The following is a 13,373-nucleotide window of genomic DNA, read 5'->3' on the forward strand; positions in this document are numbered from 1 at the left end:
GTAAGTATTAAAAGTTTAATATATTATAGTTACAAAAACTTCTGCATAAGTATTTTAAGAGAAGAAAATTATAAGAAATAATTCAATTAACTTACATAAATTTTCTTTAATAAATTTTATCTATAATTTTTTTTAGTTTAAATATAAATTAATTTGAACCTATAAACAAATAATTTTTTTGTTTATCTCGCTATAAATTAACAAGTAGATCATAATTCCTTTTAAAATATATTTAATATATTCCAAAGTTTTGGAACATTTACAAACTATTATAAATATATTCTAAAATTAGTTTTAAAAAACAATTAAAAAAAAAAAGAAGACTGTAAAATAAAATGTCCATCGAATTACCCTCGTAAGCATCTAAGACTTTACCTTGTTGAACCTGAATGAAGCATCTTTAAACCCTGTAACCAGGTCCAACATTGAACCTTTCAGTTTCAGCTCAAAACTCTGCGTTTCACCGAAGCCCGGTGAAGAAAGTTTCAGGCTTTGAATGCCCGCACCCTAATCGAGTTCTTTGGCTACGGTAAGTCTCCATTGATCTGAAGCTATTAACAATTTGCTTTAGTTCATCTTAGTTGATTGCCATCGAAACTCGACACTGAATCAGTGTCCTAAAATTAATCGCTTTATGAATACCATGACCCGTGAATGCTACTGTTGCCATAAAAAGTTATATAATTCAACTCACATTCCACCTGGCCAGAAAGAATTGAAGTGGTTCCTTGCAATATATGTGTTCTCGACGGTTTTTGTGTTTTTGTTCTTGTTGGCAGAGTTTTGTGCTGTGTTGTTATTTATTTTTGCTTCCAATCTATGTTTGGGTAGAATGTGTGAACATGCTAGAGTTGGTCGGGGCTTTGTGTTAGGGGCGTTATATGTACTTTGTGGATTTAATGAACATGCTCACTCACATGCCATATATATATATATATATGATGAAATGCGTGAACATTTCAGAAATAAACTATACACTAAGGTTTCATAATGTGTTCATGGTTGAATTTGTGATGCTATAGTAACTCTACCTGTTGGTTTTCTTGTTTGCATCTGAAGTAATTTAATAAAAACAAGGTTCACAAACTAAAAAACAAAAGCATGGAACTTGTTTTTGTTATTATAATACTGTCGATAATGTTACCAGCGGACATCTGGTTTTCGGAGACTGATTATATCTGTGTGCTTAATGTGTAAGGTTACCATATTTTGAGGACTGACAGGAAATCAAACCAGTGAGGCATCAATGCTGTTGTTTGATTGGTTTGACCATGGGTTATCCAACGGTCTTTGGCTTATAGTTTGGCTCTTATAACATCAGTATTATGTGAAATTATATAGCACGGGAAGATCCATTGCTGTTGTTATTCTTAAGAAGGTCCAACCAAAGCGTTTAGTTTTGAAGAGATGAGTTTTTTTGGTTTGAAACTGTCATATTGATAGTAATTTGTCTTTGAATGTTGACAGTGAGAAAAAAGGTGACTGTGTATCTGAATCCAAATCTGAATGGGTTATCTTCAATTTGGCAGACATGGTGTTAGGCAGATCGTTAGATCTAGAGATATCAGTTATGATAATGTTGTGGTAAACCCACTCCTGTTTGCTTCACAAGGGCTTCGTTACAAGAGGAAGCTCCAAGTCATCCTTACAACTGTAAATATTTATCTTTAGTTCTGATGCTTGTTTAATGGGATTGCATTTAATTCAATTTTCTGAAAGTTTGAATTTCCAATTTACAGGACATAGATAAGCTGGGAAAGGCAGGTGATACTGTCAAGGTTGCCCCTGGATATTTTCGCAACCACCTAATGCCCAAGCTCCTTGCGTTCCCTAACATCGATAAGTTTGCTTATCTTCTCAACGAGCAGCGCAAGGTGTTTGTGTTTTTTCATTAATCTCTGTTTTACTTATTTATATATGCTACTTCCTGGTCAATGTCATTCATCATTAGATAAATTGATTTCCACTTTCAATTTTATTTATTTTACTACGTTTTGGAATAAATTTTTAAATTCATGATATGATAATGCTGCAGATATCTGATTCTTTGGACAACCGTGTTCTTTACATTTCTTTCTCTGTTTATGTAAATGCGTGTGGTTCATGTTATCAATATTCCAAGCTTTGTCTTGGTGCATAGGCAGTCTACATAACTTTCTTCTCTGTATTCACCATTTGGCAGTGTTATATTTTAAATGATTCAGATCTATCAACCAACTGAGGAAGAAAAACAAGAAGATCTCACTGTAGTTAAAGAGTCAAAGGAAGATATGATGAAAGAGTATGAAAGAGCTGCACTACGTCTTGATAAAGCTAAGCTGGTTTGTAGTCTACTCTTTAAAGCTTTTCATTGCTGTTTTAGACTATTTCTGCAATCCTTCTTGGGGAATTTAACTTCATTTTCTAGTAATATTTGCTTAGAATACAGATTAACTGCTCTTACATTTTTTTTATGTACAACTGATTAAAACCTCCATTTAGACTATGTTTTGGGATGATACCGAAGATTTTATTTGCTAAGTTTCAAAAATAGAAATGTATAGTTGATAATTTCATAGTATTTCATTTTAAAACTAGCAAGTTAATATTTAATTTTTTAAATGGGCCTGGATGTGATGATCTAATAGGTCTTGCGAAGGTTAATTGATGTTCAAAAGGCCAAGTCACGTGAATCCAAAGCTGACCCCTTGGAGTTACGTTTTCCTGTGACAAAAGACAATCTTGTGGCTGAGGTAATATTTGTTCTTTTTCTTTGTAGTTGAAATGTTTTGTTGATATTAGCTATAAGTAAAAAATTAAAGTTAAGAGTATAGTCTGTTAGAGTGTATACCCTTGTCAATATTCAGAATGTAATAGAGAATGATTGTTAGATATCGGGATAATATTTTATAATATTATTGTTGTATCTTAAAAATATTTTGGAATATCGACCACTTATGAATGGTTTTCACTTTTCATGATGTGTTTCCTTATTTAATTAGGATTAGTGTCTTATCACAGAGATTAGGATCTATTTCAAAGAAAATCATATTTAGATCAAATGTCTGAAATTACCAAAATGTATGCCAAATGTTTTCATTCCTAGAAGGGTACGCTTCTTTGTTCCTTTTACTGCTTTTTTCTTCATTCGTTCTCTGCTACTGACTTTTATATATTGTCCTAATTTAAGGTGGCGAGACAACTTTGCGTGAACATTGCACCTGATAACCTGCATCTTCCATCACCTTTATCGACATTGGGAGAATATGAGGTGCCACTACGATTACCAAAATCCATCCCCCTGCCAGAGGGCAAGGTTAACTGGAGTTTGAAAGTTAAAGTCAGGAGTAAATAAATCACTGTCTTGTGGAATTCCAGTTCACAGGGGATGGAATTATTGTTTTCTGCTCGGATAATCATCAAATTGAACCCGGGGGTTAGAAGATCTTGACATGTTTTTATTTATTGAAAACAGAAACGGTTGACACATTTAACAATGTCTTTTCAATATTCTGTTGTATCCCTGAGTGAAATCTCGTGTTCTTTGACATTCCTTTACATAAAGTTGTCTCGTTGTCAAATCTTTTATCCGAATTGCAATTGATTTTTTGTTTATCCATCACTTCCGGTCTTTGAACAGGTCATTCAACTTCAAATTAGTCCTTAAGGGTTGGGGCTGGTTTGGCAGTGATAAATCTATTGTCTTGGAGATGTTGGGGAGTGTACATCCTTTGGCCCAGCGAATACCGTTGGAAGACGTGGATATTTCCAACCCTAAAATGTACATAAAATATGAGGTCTGAGTACTTTTAAGTTAAAGCATTTTCGTAAGAGGGCTGCTCTTTCTGTATTTGACTCTTGCTTGGACAAGTAAGATAGTTATGCATTTTGGGTATTAGAAAAGGCAACTAATACTACATTGTTTAGTTTTCACACTTTCAAGAGGTTTACTTATAATAACTCTTCATATACACGAAGTGGGTAGGAAAAGTGATGGGTATTGTACGCATAAAGTTGTGGTTCTCATTTCAGCTTTCAGTGTATGTTTTTGTTCTTTTTCCTGATGATTTTCCCGTGTGCATAAGGAGGTTCATGTCCCATGCACCATTTGTTTTATTTATTTATTTTCTTTTTGTATTTGGATGATATACATACTTGGAGTCTTATCCATATTTTCTTGTTATTGTTGTTGTGAACATTTGACCCTTGGTTTGTAGGACGTTTTCCTTTTGCGTTACATGAATGTTGACTTGTGGGACCCTTGGCTTTCATGTTAGCATGAACCTTGCTTCTCTCCTTTCTCTATCCCATTCATCCGTCTCTTCCGTAACCTAGTGAGAATGTGTGTGGGTCAAGTGTTCACTCTCAAAAATTCGATGTCTTCTTTTCTAAATTACACTTTCACTCACTCTCGTCTCTTCTATCTTGAATCTTTTTCTCGTTAATTCTTATGATTTTTGGTTTCACTTGAAAAAATTTTGTATCCTGAGGAGTTTATGTAATATATTACAAATAAATTCTTAAGGACAACATTTGTCTTAAGAAACCACCTTGTCTATATTATCATCAAACTTTAATTATAATCTTAAGGCCTTGGGACTAATGACACAAACATCATGAACACTGAAACTAACTTTATACTAGAGAAGTCAAACATTGTTGCTATAACTTGAAGATTGAAGTTTTCATATGTCAAAACTTTTTATGCTAGCATGAACATATGCATGCTTTGTTGGTCACGTGTGGAATTTATTTCACTCTTACAACTTCCAAATCCAAATTTAATACATTTGTCATACATTGATAGTAACTTTACACCAGAGAAGCCAAACATTGTTATTACGACTCGAAGATTGAAGTTTTCATTTGTCAAAACTTTTTATGCTAGCATGAAAGTATGCATGCTTTGTTGGTCACTTGTGGATCGACTTCACTTTTATAACTTCCAAAGCAACCTTCAATACATTTGCCACACATTGATACTAACTTTACACTAGAGAAGCCAAACGTTGTTACAACTCGAAGATTGAAGTTTTCATTTGTCAAAACTTTTTATGCTAGCATGAAAGTATGCATGCTTTTTTGGTCACATGTGAAATTGACTTCACTCTTACAACTTCCAAATCCAACTTCAATACATTTGCCATACATTGACACTAACTTTACACCAAAGAAGCCAAACATTGTTGCTACAAATTGAAGATTGAAGTTTTCATTTGTCAAAGTTGTTAATGCTAACATGAAAGTATGCATGCTTTGTTGGTCATGTGTGGAATTGAATTCACCCTTACAACTTCCAAATCCAACTTCAATACATCTACAAAAGCATATTGAAGAATAGTTACACTTCAATAAAGTATGTCATAACACTTTGCTTAGTGCATTATCTAACAATCTATGTGATGTGTATTGCTCCTACAAGGAAGCCAAACATATTTGGATCCTCTTATTCTCAAATACATTATTGAAGATGTCGTCTGACAATGGTTTGTTATCAGAAACTACTATTGTTGGAAGATGATTGAAGATAAAAACATCAATATACAAATCAATGAATAACATAAGTTACTTGAAGAAAATAACATTGTCCTAATTGATGGATTTGTTTCAAAATTGTTGATAAAAAATCTTTTTCAATCTTGGACTAAATACAAACAATAACCAAAGCATATGCACAAACACATGTCTTCGCATAATCTTAATATCCATATCATCATCAAGGATACCAAGTAGAAAGGAATGCACTACATGCCAATATATTATTTGGTAACTCAAATATGATAAAAGATAAACCAAGAAAAAAAGGTACGAGAAAAAACCTGGTCAAACTAAAAATTATCGATTTAAGAAATGTTAATGTTGGATATCCCACATCAACTAAAAATGAGACAAATTCACAATATATAAGCGGGGTGAAAACCTCACCTTATTAGTCAATTTTAAAAAGCCAACTTAGTCATTAAATCAATTTCTTAAGATAATATCAGAGTCATTAGAAGCTTATCCTAGTGAGATTTGTTATTTGTTGGCTATTGAACCCTATGTCATACTAGGATTTAAACAAAAATTTGGTTTTCCCACTAATGTAATATAGTGGTAACCAAGGTATCGAATCCAATGCAATGTAGATGTTAACAACAATGAGTAGGAAACAAAGATTATTAACTAATCTGCAATGGAGTTTAATTACAAATGCAGGAAATAATGCAATACAATACTTTTTATAAATGTTTGATGAAAGTTCTTTAAGAACTAAAAATGAGAACTTTGGAGAATCAATCCATGAAACAAGTCTCGCCTATACTAATAAAAAGGAATGGTCATGTAGATGTTAAACCAATGTAAAAAAGATAGTAAAATGCAGATGTAATGGTGATAATAAATTTGAAATGATGCAATGAAAAGGAGAATGCAATCTAACCAAAGATATAAATGCATAATTTAAATTCATAAAATAAATGCAACTGCTAACACAAAATTATAAAAACTGGTGTAGTAACTTGCATGATAGCCCTAGGCAATTTGAAATCCCCACACTTGAACTATTTGCCCTATTGGGCAAAAACTAAACAAAAAAAAAAACAACACACTCTCTAAAACCAAAAAATGAAACCTCCCAAAAAAAAAATGCACACTTAACTTTTTAATCACAAACCTGTGTAATTCAGTTGCATCACTTTAGCTAAAATAACCATATGGCCATCAAACCTCCAATTTCAAGTTTCATGAATTCCAAAAAATCAAAATGTCATAGCTTAATACAATTTTAGTATAAAACAATCAAGATCAGTTAACAATTTCATATTTGAACTTTCAAGACTAGTGTTTACACTCGAAAGCTCAATGTGTATAGGCTTATGTTTATCACTCAACATAACATGTAAAAACACAATTTCTTGAATTTCAAAAGCTTCTAATTAGCATTACTCAATCCAAAGAACACTTCAAATCACTAGGACTTGATGAGTGCGTATTTTTGCCCTCATTTAATGTTTAATTCTGGGTATTTAATTGAATTTGTGTGCTTAAAGATTGATTTAATTGATAATTCTGATAATTAGGTTGTTTGAGCTTGTGTGATAAAAATGTCTTAAAAAGTGATTTTTAGCTGCATAAGTTATTTTTGGATATTTTAACGTTTGTTGATGCAGCTGAAGTTAAGTTTTAAGCTCATTTAGAGGTGTGGAAATAAATTGATTAAAGCTTCATGACACCTTAAAGATAAATCAAAGAATAAGAAATTATCAAAAGCACAAAAATTCAGGCCAAGCATTGCATGAAGACGACAAGAAAAACTTGGAAAAGTGAAGAAGTTTGGCTAAACCAAGAAGAAAGGAACAAAAAAATTGGACCTTGCGGTTTTCTTTATCTTTATGATAGAAGATAATTTGGGAAAATATATCTTTAGATATTTTATTTGATATATTTAAATAATTATCTTATTTAATTATATCATAGAATATTAAAAGATAATAACTACCAAATCTGTTTAAATATGACAAGATCTTCTTGAATCTTTTTAGTTACACAACAAACAAATATATCTTGAAGATATTGGATTATTTAGAAGATAATTTAAGGAGATTGCAAAGGGTTGATTTGGAAAATTAATACAAATACTAATTGGTGATAATTTATCATATATCTTTAATTAATTAATTAATTTAATTATATTAGATATTGATATTATCAACCAATTATATTTGTCAAACAGTCTATATCTCTCCAAATATTTTTAAATATTTATCTTTATCTTTATTTTAAAAGATATTTGAGAGATTTTAGCAACAAAAAAAGCCCAGTCCAATTCCTATATAAAGAGACCAAGGGAAAAGCAGAAAAAAAAATAAGCTCGGCACTTCGGAATTTCAAAAGCTTCTAATTAGCATTACTCAATCCAAAGAACACTTCAAATCACTAGGACTTTATATTAGCTTGTAAAGTGGTCAATTTTTGGGTAGGAATTAGAAAGGGATTCATAGCTATGAACTTTTCAACATGAGAAAAGCAAGGTGACAACATGAAATTCAAGTGCAATTTCAACTCTATGAATCTGTCATCAAGTTTCATTCTTTGTTGTAATAATTCAAACCACTTTTTTCTCTCTCTCTTTTTTCCAACTTTTGTTTCAACTATTATTTCATCACTTAACCAATTCTATTTTTCCTTTTTTTTTTTCGAAACAGATTTCACATCCCCACACTTGGAATTCATAATGCCCCTTGACCTTCCCATACTCACAAATTAGGTAAATCATGGTTTTCCAAGTCTTCTTGGTTGTAATAGGGGTAATCAATCAAGAAAGGTCTATTCAAGCTCAAAATTTGTGGTGCAATGACAAAAGATCAAGGTAAGTCTCATTTGGCCAGGTGGTTGGAACAAATATGGCCTAGATGAAGTTTAGAGTGTATCCAAGGTCAAGAAAACAAAAAAGAATCAATGCAAATTCTAAAATGCAACTCTACATAAATGCAATCACACAATATGAAGCTCAAAACTGTAACATCCCGTTAGGATATTACGAATTTGTAAATAAGTAAAACAAAATACATAATAACGTTGCATTTAATAATACCTCATTTCCCAAAACGCGGGAAATTTAAGTCTTTATTTCATATATCGATAATGAAAATTCCAAACAAGTATTCATCAATTGGTAAAATAAAAGTCCAAGAACATAAATGTTTACAAATGATTCAAAATCAAAACATAAATCCCCCAAGCTATCCCCTCTCTGCAGCTAAGCTTCACCAGAGCCACCTGCATCAACAACATCTGCTCCCGTGTACCGCATACACGATCATCGCCAAACACACGCAGATAGGGTGAGCTTAACAGATAAAACATATATAATTATATAGTTTCATAAACATATTCACAATTCACTAGGAATACTTAAACATTCTACATCTGGTCTATACTTTAATTCCTACTATCTGACCCCCAATCAGATTATTCGTGTTCTATATCGTCTAATGATTACTTCAAGGTGACTTGCTGCCATACCTATCAGCCACAACCGATAGAGCACGTGCGGGAAACCATGCTATGGATCATACACCGTAACGCCAGGTAGAGTTCCCATATACGAACATAGTCTGTATCGTCCCAAGACTACTAAACTTGTCAGCCAACAACTGAGGAGGGTAATCTATCTGGACCCATCCGTATTGGCCACAACTAGCACACTCACACCGGCAACACTCGCCAACCCGAGCCACAACTCAAGGGTTCCTCGTGTTCATCCGCCATCTCGAGCCAATACTCAAGAGATGCTATTCCGAGCCACAACTCAAGGAATACCATGTGCTTAACCCCTATCCCGAGCCACAACTCAAGGGATATGTTCCGAGCTACAACTCAAGGAACAATAACAATCCCACCTTTAAAGCACCGCTAGATGACTTGTAGATCATGATGCCACAACCAAAATTCCATGCTGCAGTAGTACAATCGCCTGGCGCGTGACACGTATCGCCAGGCACTGCCAGCTTCCAGACCGCCTGGTGGGTGTCGCGTACCGCTAGGCGCACAACGCCTTAAAATTCCTCTCGCCGCAGCGACTGCTTGGCGGGACTGCCCCCGCCGCCAGGCGCACCAAACCTCAAGATCCCACTGTGATCCCGCTACCGCCTGGCGGTTCACGTCCCACCGCTAGGCGCCATGACAGTACAACACGTACTAGTTTTTCTGCTCATGTCTAGCACAATTTCTTACCTCATTTCCATCTGTTCAATCCCTGGTATCATCTAACTTAAGTGGGTACTAACAATGGTGAGGTCCAATCCTTACTTCATAACTTGATAACAGAACCCATTCAATCATAACATTCAGCTCCTTCCTTCTTTACCTATTAGTGCTCTTAGGTCCTTTACCAATAAGAGGTTGACCTGTTACACTGTTTGATCTCTAATTCGCCATATTTGGTTAATTCTCTAACCCACCCCCCCTTGCACCCAACTTATTCGGTATTCATAATATGTATTACGCCATAATATAGGAAGACCTCTAATATCTGATATCACTACCTCCTAAGGTGATTCTCACCCTTATAGTTCATACACGACTCCAACATCAAACCTTCCCAAATATCACAAAATTCCATCTACTGATCTTAACCCAACGGAAATAGAATCCAACCTCAGCGCTCGACAAATTCAACCTGCAGCAGCACCGCCACTGCGCTGGCGCCTGGCAGCTAGCCCCTGTGCCGCCAGGCGGTGCTTACCATTTGGACAATTTTCCAGATTTTTCCCGCACCCAAAACCCCACCATTTCTCCTTCTTTGTGAATTCCCACTACAATGCAATGTGATGAGTGCGTATTTTTGCCCTCATTTAATGTTTAATTCTGGGTATTTAATTGAATTTGTGTGCTTAAAGAGTGATTTAATTGGGATTTCCTATAATTGGGTTTATTGAGCTTGAGATACAAAAACATGTTAAAAATAGCTTTTTAGTTGCATAAATGTTCGTTGGATATTTTGAGGTGTGTTAGTGCAGCTGCAGCTAAGTTGAGCTCATGGAGGTGTGGAAATATATTAATTAAAGCTTCATGACACCTTAAAGATAAATCCAAGAATAAGAAATTATCAAAAGCACAAAAATTCAAGCCAAGCATTGCATGAAGACGGCAAGAAAAACTTGAAAAAGTGAAGAAGTTTGGCTAAACCAAGAAGAGAGGAACAAAAAAATTGGACCTTGCGATTTTCTTTATCTTTATGATAGAAGATAATTTGGGAAAAATATATCTTTAGATATTTTATTTGATATTTTTAAATAATTATCTTATTTAATTATATCATAAAATATTAAAAGATAATAACTACCAAATCTTTTTAAATATGACAAGATCCTCTTGAATCTTTTTAGTTCCACAACAAACAAATATATCTTGAAGATATTAGATTATTTAGAAGATAATGTAAGGAGATTGCAAAGGGTTGATTTGGAAAATTAATACAAATACTAATTGGTGATAATTTATCATATATCTTTAATTAATTAATTAATTTAATTATATTAGATATTGATATTATCAACCAATTATATTTGTCAAATAGTCTATATCTCTCCAAATATTTTTAAATATTTATCTTTATCTTTATTTTAAAAGATATTTGAGAGATTTTAGCAACAGAAAAGCCCAATCCAATTCCTATATAAAGAGACCAAGGGAGAAGCAGAAAAAGGACAAGCTCGGCACTTCGGAATTTAGGAACCCTTAGGGGGACCTAATTTCGTTTCCTTTCTCTCTCTTTTCTTCTCTCTATTCTTCTTTTGTATTTCATGGATTGCTAAACTTCTTGGGTTGATTCCATTGTAATTTCATTATGGATTTTGAGGTTAGAATGAATTAATTTCTTTGTTCCTTTTATTATTGTTGAGGTTTTAATTTATCTATGTCTTTTATCTTTGAATCACATAAAAAGTAATGATTTTAAATCTATATGCATATTGATCATATGAGTCAAGGGTTTTTAAATTTAATTGAGACTTTACTTTGATTTTATTTAGAAACTTTCATATGATTAAATGAGTTTTTACCAATAATTGAGACTTTACTTTGATTAAAGGTATTTACTCTAACGAAAATTAATTGAGACTTTACTTTGATTAATTAAGCTTTTTATTTGGTGAGGAGATAAAAGAATAGACATGATTAGGCATAGTAAAATTTGATTGAGACTGTACTTTGGTTGAATTTACTATGGATAATCTAAAAGTTCTCACTTTTAATTGAGACTGTACTTTGGTTAAAAGTGAGAACGCCAACAAATTCATTGAGACTTTACATTGATTAATTTGTAAATCTACAACAATAATTAATTGAGCAATAATCTTTAGATAACCGATGATGAATCTATTTTGAAAAAGCAATGGAATCAATCTATTTTCTTTACTATTTTTTTTATTTTTTTTATCTTTTAAATTTTATTTCTATCTTTGTTTATCTTAATCCCCTATATTTTTTTATAATTTTATTTGACTAACTCTTGTATAGTTTTATAAGAACTAATTTGTTAAAAATCAATTCTGTGTTCGTTGGGAGACGACTTTGGGTTACTTTACCCTTACTATTTTGTTGACTACTTTCTTAACAATACTGAAGTTGTTATAGATAAGTAGTATTAATTTGAACGCGTCAACGACAGCGTTATCACAATGCCAGTCCAAGCATAATCTTAACAATTCCATATTTAATCACATTGATCATTATTCCTACGTCCAATTCACGGTAATTCAGTTCAGATAGTAATCAAAGATTAACACACCTTCAAACCATAAACTTATACTCACTGTTCCATTCACTTAAGCAATTAATTAGGTGATTATACCTACTGTTGGATTAACATTATCACTCTATAATATTCCCCACTAACTTTCGCCCGATCAGATTTAACCAAGAATTCTAGAAAACCCAAAACGAGCCAAACTGCCCCGCGCCGCCTGGCGGTTCAACTAGTCCCGCCAGGCGCTTCATCAACAAACCCAGGAAAATGGCTAAAAGGCTTGCGTTGCCTGGCGGCCGGGAGTGTGCCGCCAGGCGGTTCCTCTTCCAAGAACCCAGAAACACATGAAATTGCATGAGTCGTCTTACGGTGGTTCATCACCCGCCAGGCGGTTTCTGGAAAATTCCAGAAACGTAAAATTATAAGAATTTAACAGAGCACAAACATCCAATATACCATACAATTACACACTATTAATAATGAGCATAAAAATTATGGAGTCCAGCTCCCCTAACCTGGATCCTTTAGCTTAAACTTTGGCAATTTGGGAGATTCTCCTTTGATCACCCACCAGTGGTCCTAATTTCGCCTTTTAAAAGATGCCTAAAGATAGGTGATTAATCCCAAAACGAAAATGGCATTGAATAGGATGTAATGTCCCATTAACTCACCTACGGTTGCCTATCTAGCCTCCTTTGGCTGCCCACCAGTGGCAGATCTTGACCACAAAATATGAAGGGGCCAAAGCAATATATTTATTTGATTATTATATTGAATCATTAGATAATGCTTTAAAAAATAACTCTTCTAATTGGACAATTTGATCGTTAGGTTAGATCATTAGTACAATACTTCAAAATATGTAAAAAAGTAAAATCTATCTAGTTTTTCATCTTTATCAACAACTTCTCTTCTACCATCTTTAAAGAATGAATCTATGGTTTTATTCGGCTTTTTTGTATTTAGGGGTCGTTTTAAATTCAATTTTGTAAAAATGGGTCCGTTGAAATTTTTTTTTGCAAAATAGGGTCAAGTCGTCGTGGTGGAGGACGACATTAAGGTTGAAGTCGTCCTCCACCGTGCCGGTTTCTTTTTTTTTTTTTTTTCAAAAAGCAAAACCGTGCTCTCAGAAGCCGGTTTCTGTTTATTTTAAAAGTGAAGT

The 13,373-nt window shown here is 33.4% G+C and overlaps 1 protein-coding gene across 2 annotated transcripts; it reads left to right on the plus strand.

Annotated features, from left to right (window-relative positions):
* The first annotated feature begins 372 nt into the window (after window positions 1-372).
* LOC114183743 (uncharacterized) lies at window positions 373-3,567 on the plus strand. 2 transcript variants are annotated; one of them, XM_028070873.2, is made up of 7 exons: window positions 381-529; window positions 1,199-1,378; window positions 1,468-1,653; window positions 1,740-1,874; window positions 2,205-2,321; window positions 2,628-2,732; window positions 3,170-3,567. In XM_028070873.2, exons 3-7 carry the CDS (start codon window positions 1,507-1,509, stop codon window positions 3,332-3,334), a joined length of 669 nt encoding a protein of 222 aa, XP_027926674.1. In that variant the 5' UTR covers window positions 381-529; window positions 1,199-1,378; window positions 1,468-1,506; the 3' UTR covers window positions 3,335-3,567. The 2 variants fall into 2 exon arrangements, with proteins under 2 accessions (XP_027926673.1, XP_027926674.1); XM_028070872.2 differs by lacking the exon at window positions 1,199-1,378 and having other exon boundaries at window positions 373-529.
* The last annotated feature ends 9,806 nt before the right edge of the window (window positions 3,568-13,373 follow it).

The sequence above is a fragment of the Vigna unguiculata genome, chromosome 5 (genome assembly GCF_037176805.1).
Source record: "Vigna unguiculata cultivar grain cowpea cultivar isolate G323 ecotype 2 chromosome 5, ASM3717680v1, whole genome shotgun sequence".
Taxonomy (NCBI): Eukaryota; Viridiplantae; Streptophyta; class Magnoliopsida; order Fabales; family Fabaceae; genus Vigna; species Vigna unguiculata.

Coding starts and splice junctions, on each gene's coding strand:
- LOC114183743 (XM_028070872.2), top strand. CDS start 1,507: ATGGGTTATCTTCAATTTGGCAGACATGGTGTTAGGCAGATCGTTAGA. Junction 1,875..2,204: donor TTCTCAACGAGCAGCGCAAG/GTGTTTGTGTTT, acceptor TAAATGATTCAG/ATCTATCAACCAACTGAGGA. Junction 2,322..2,627: donor GTCTTGATAAAGCTAAGCTG/GTTTGTAGTCTA, acceptor ATGATCTAATAG/GTCTTGCGAAGGTTAATTGA.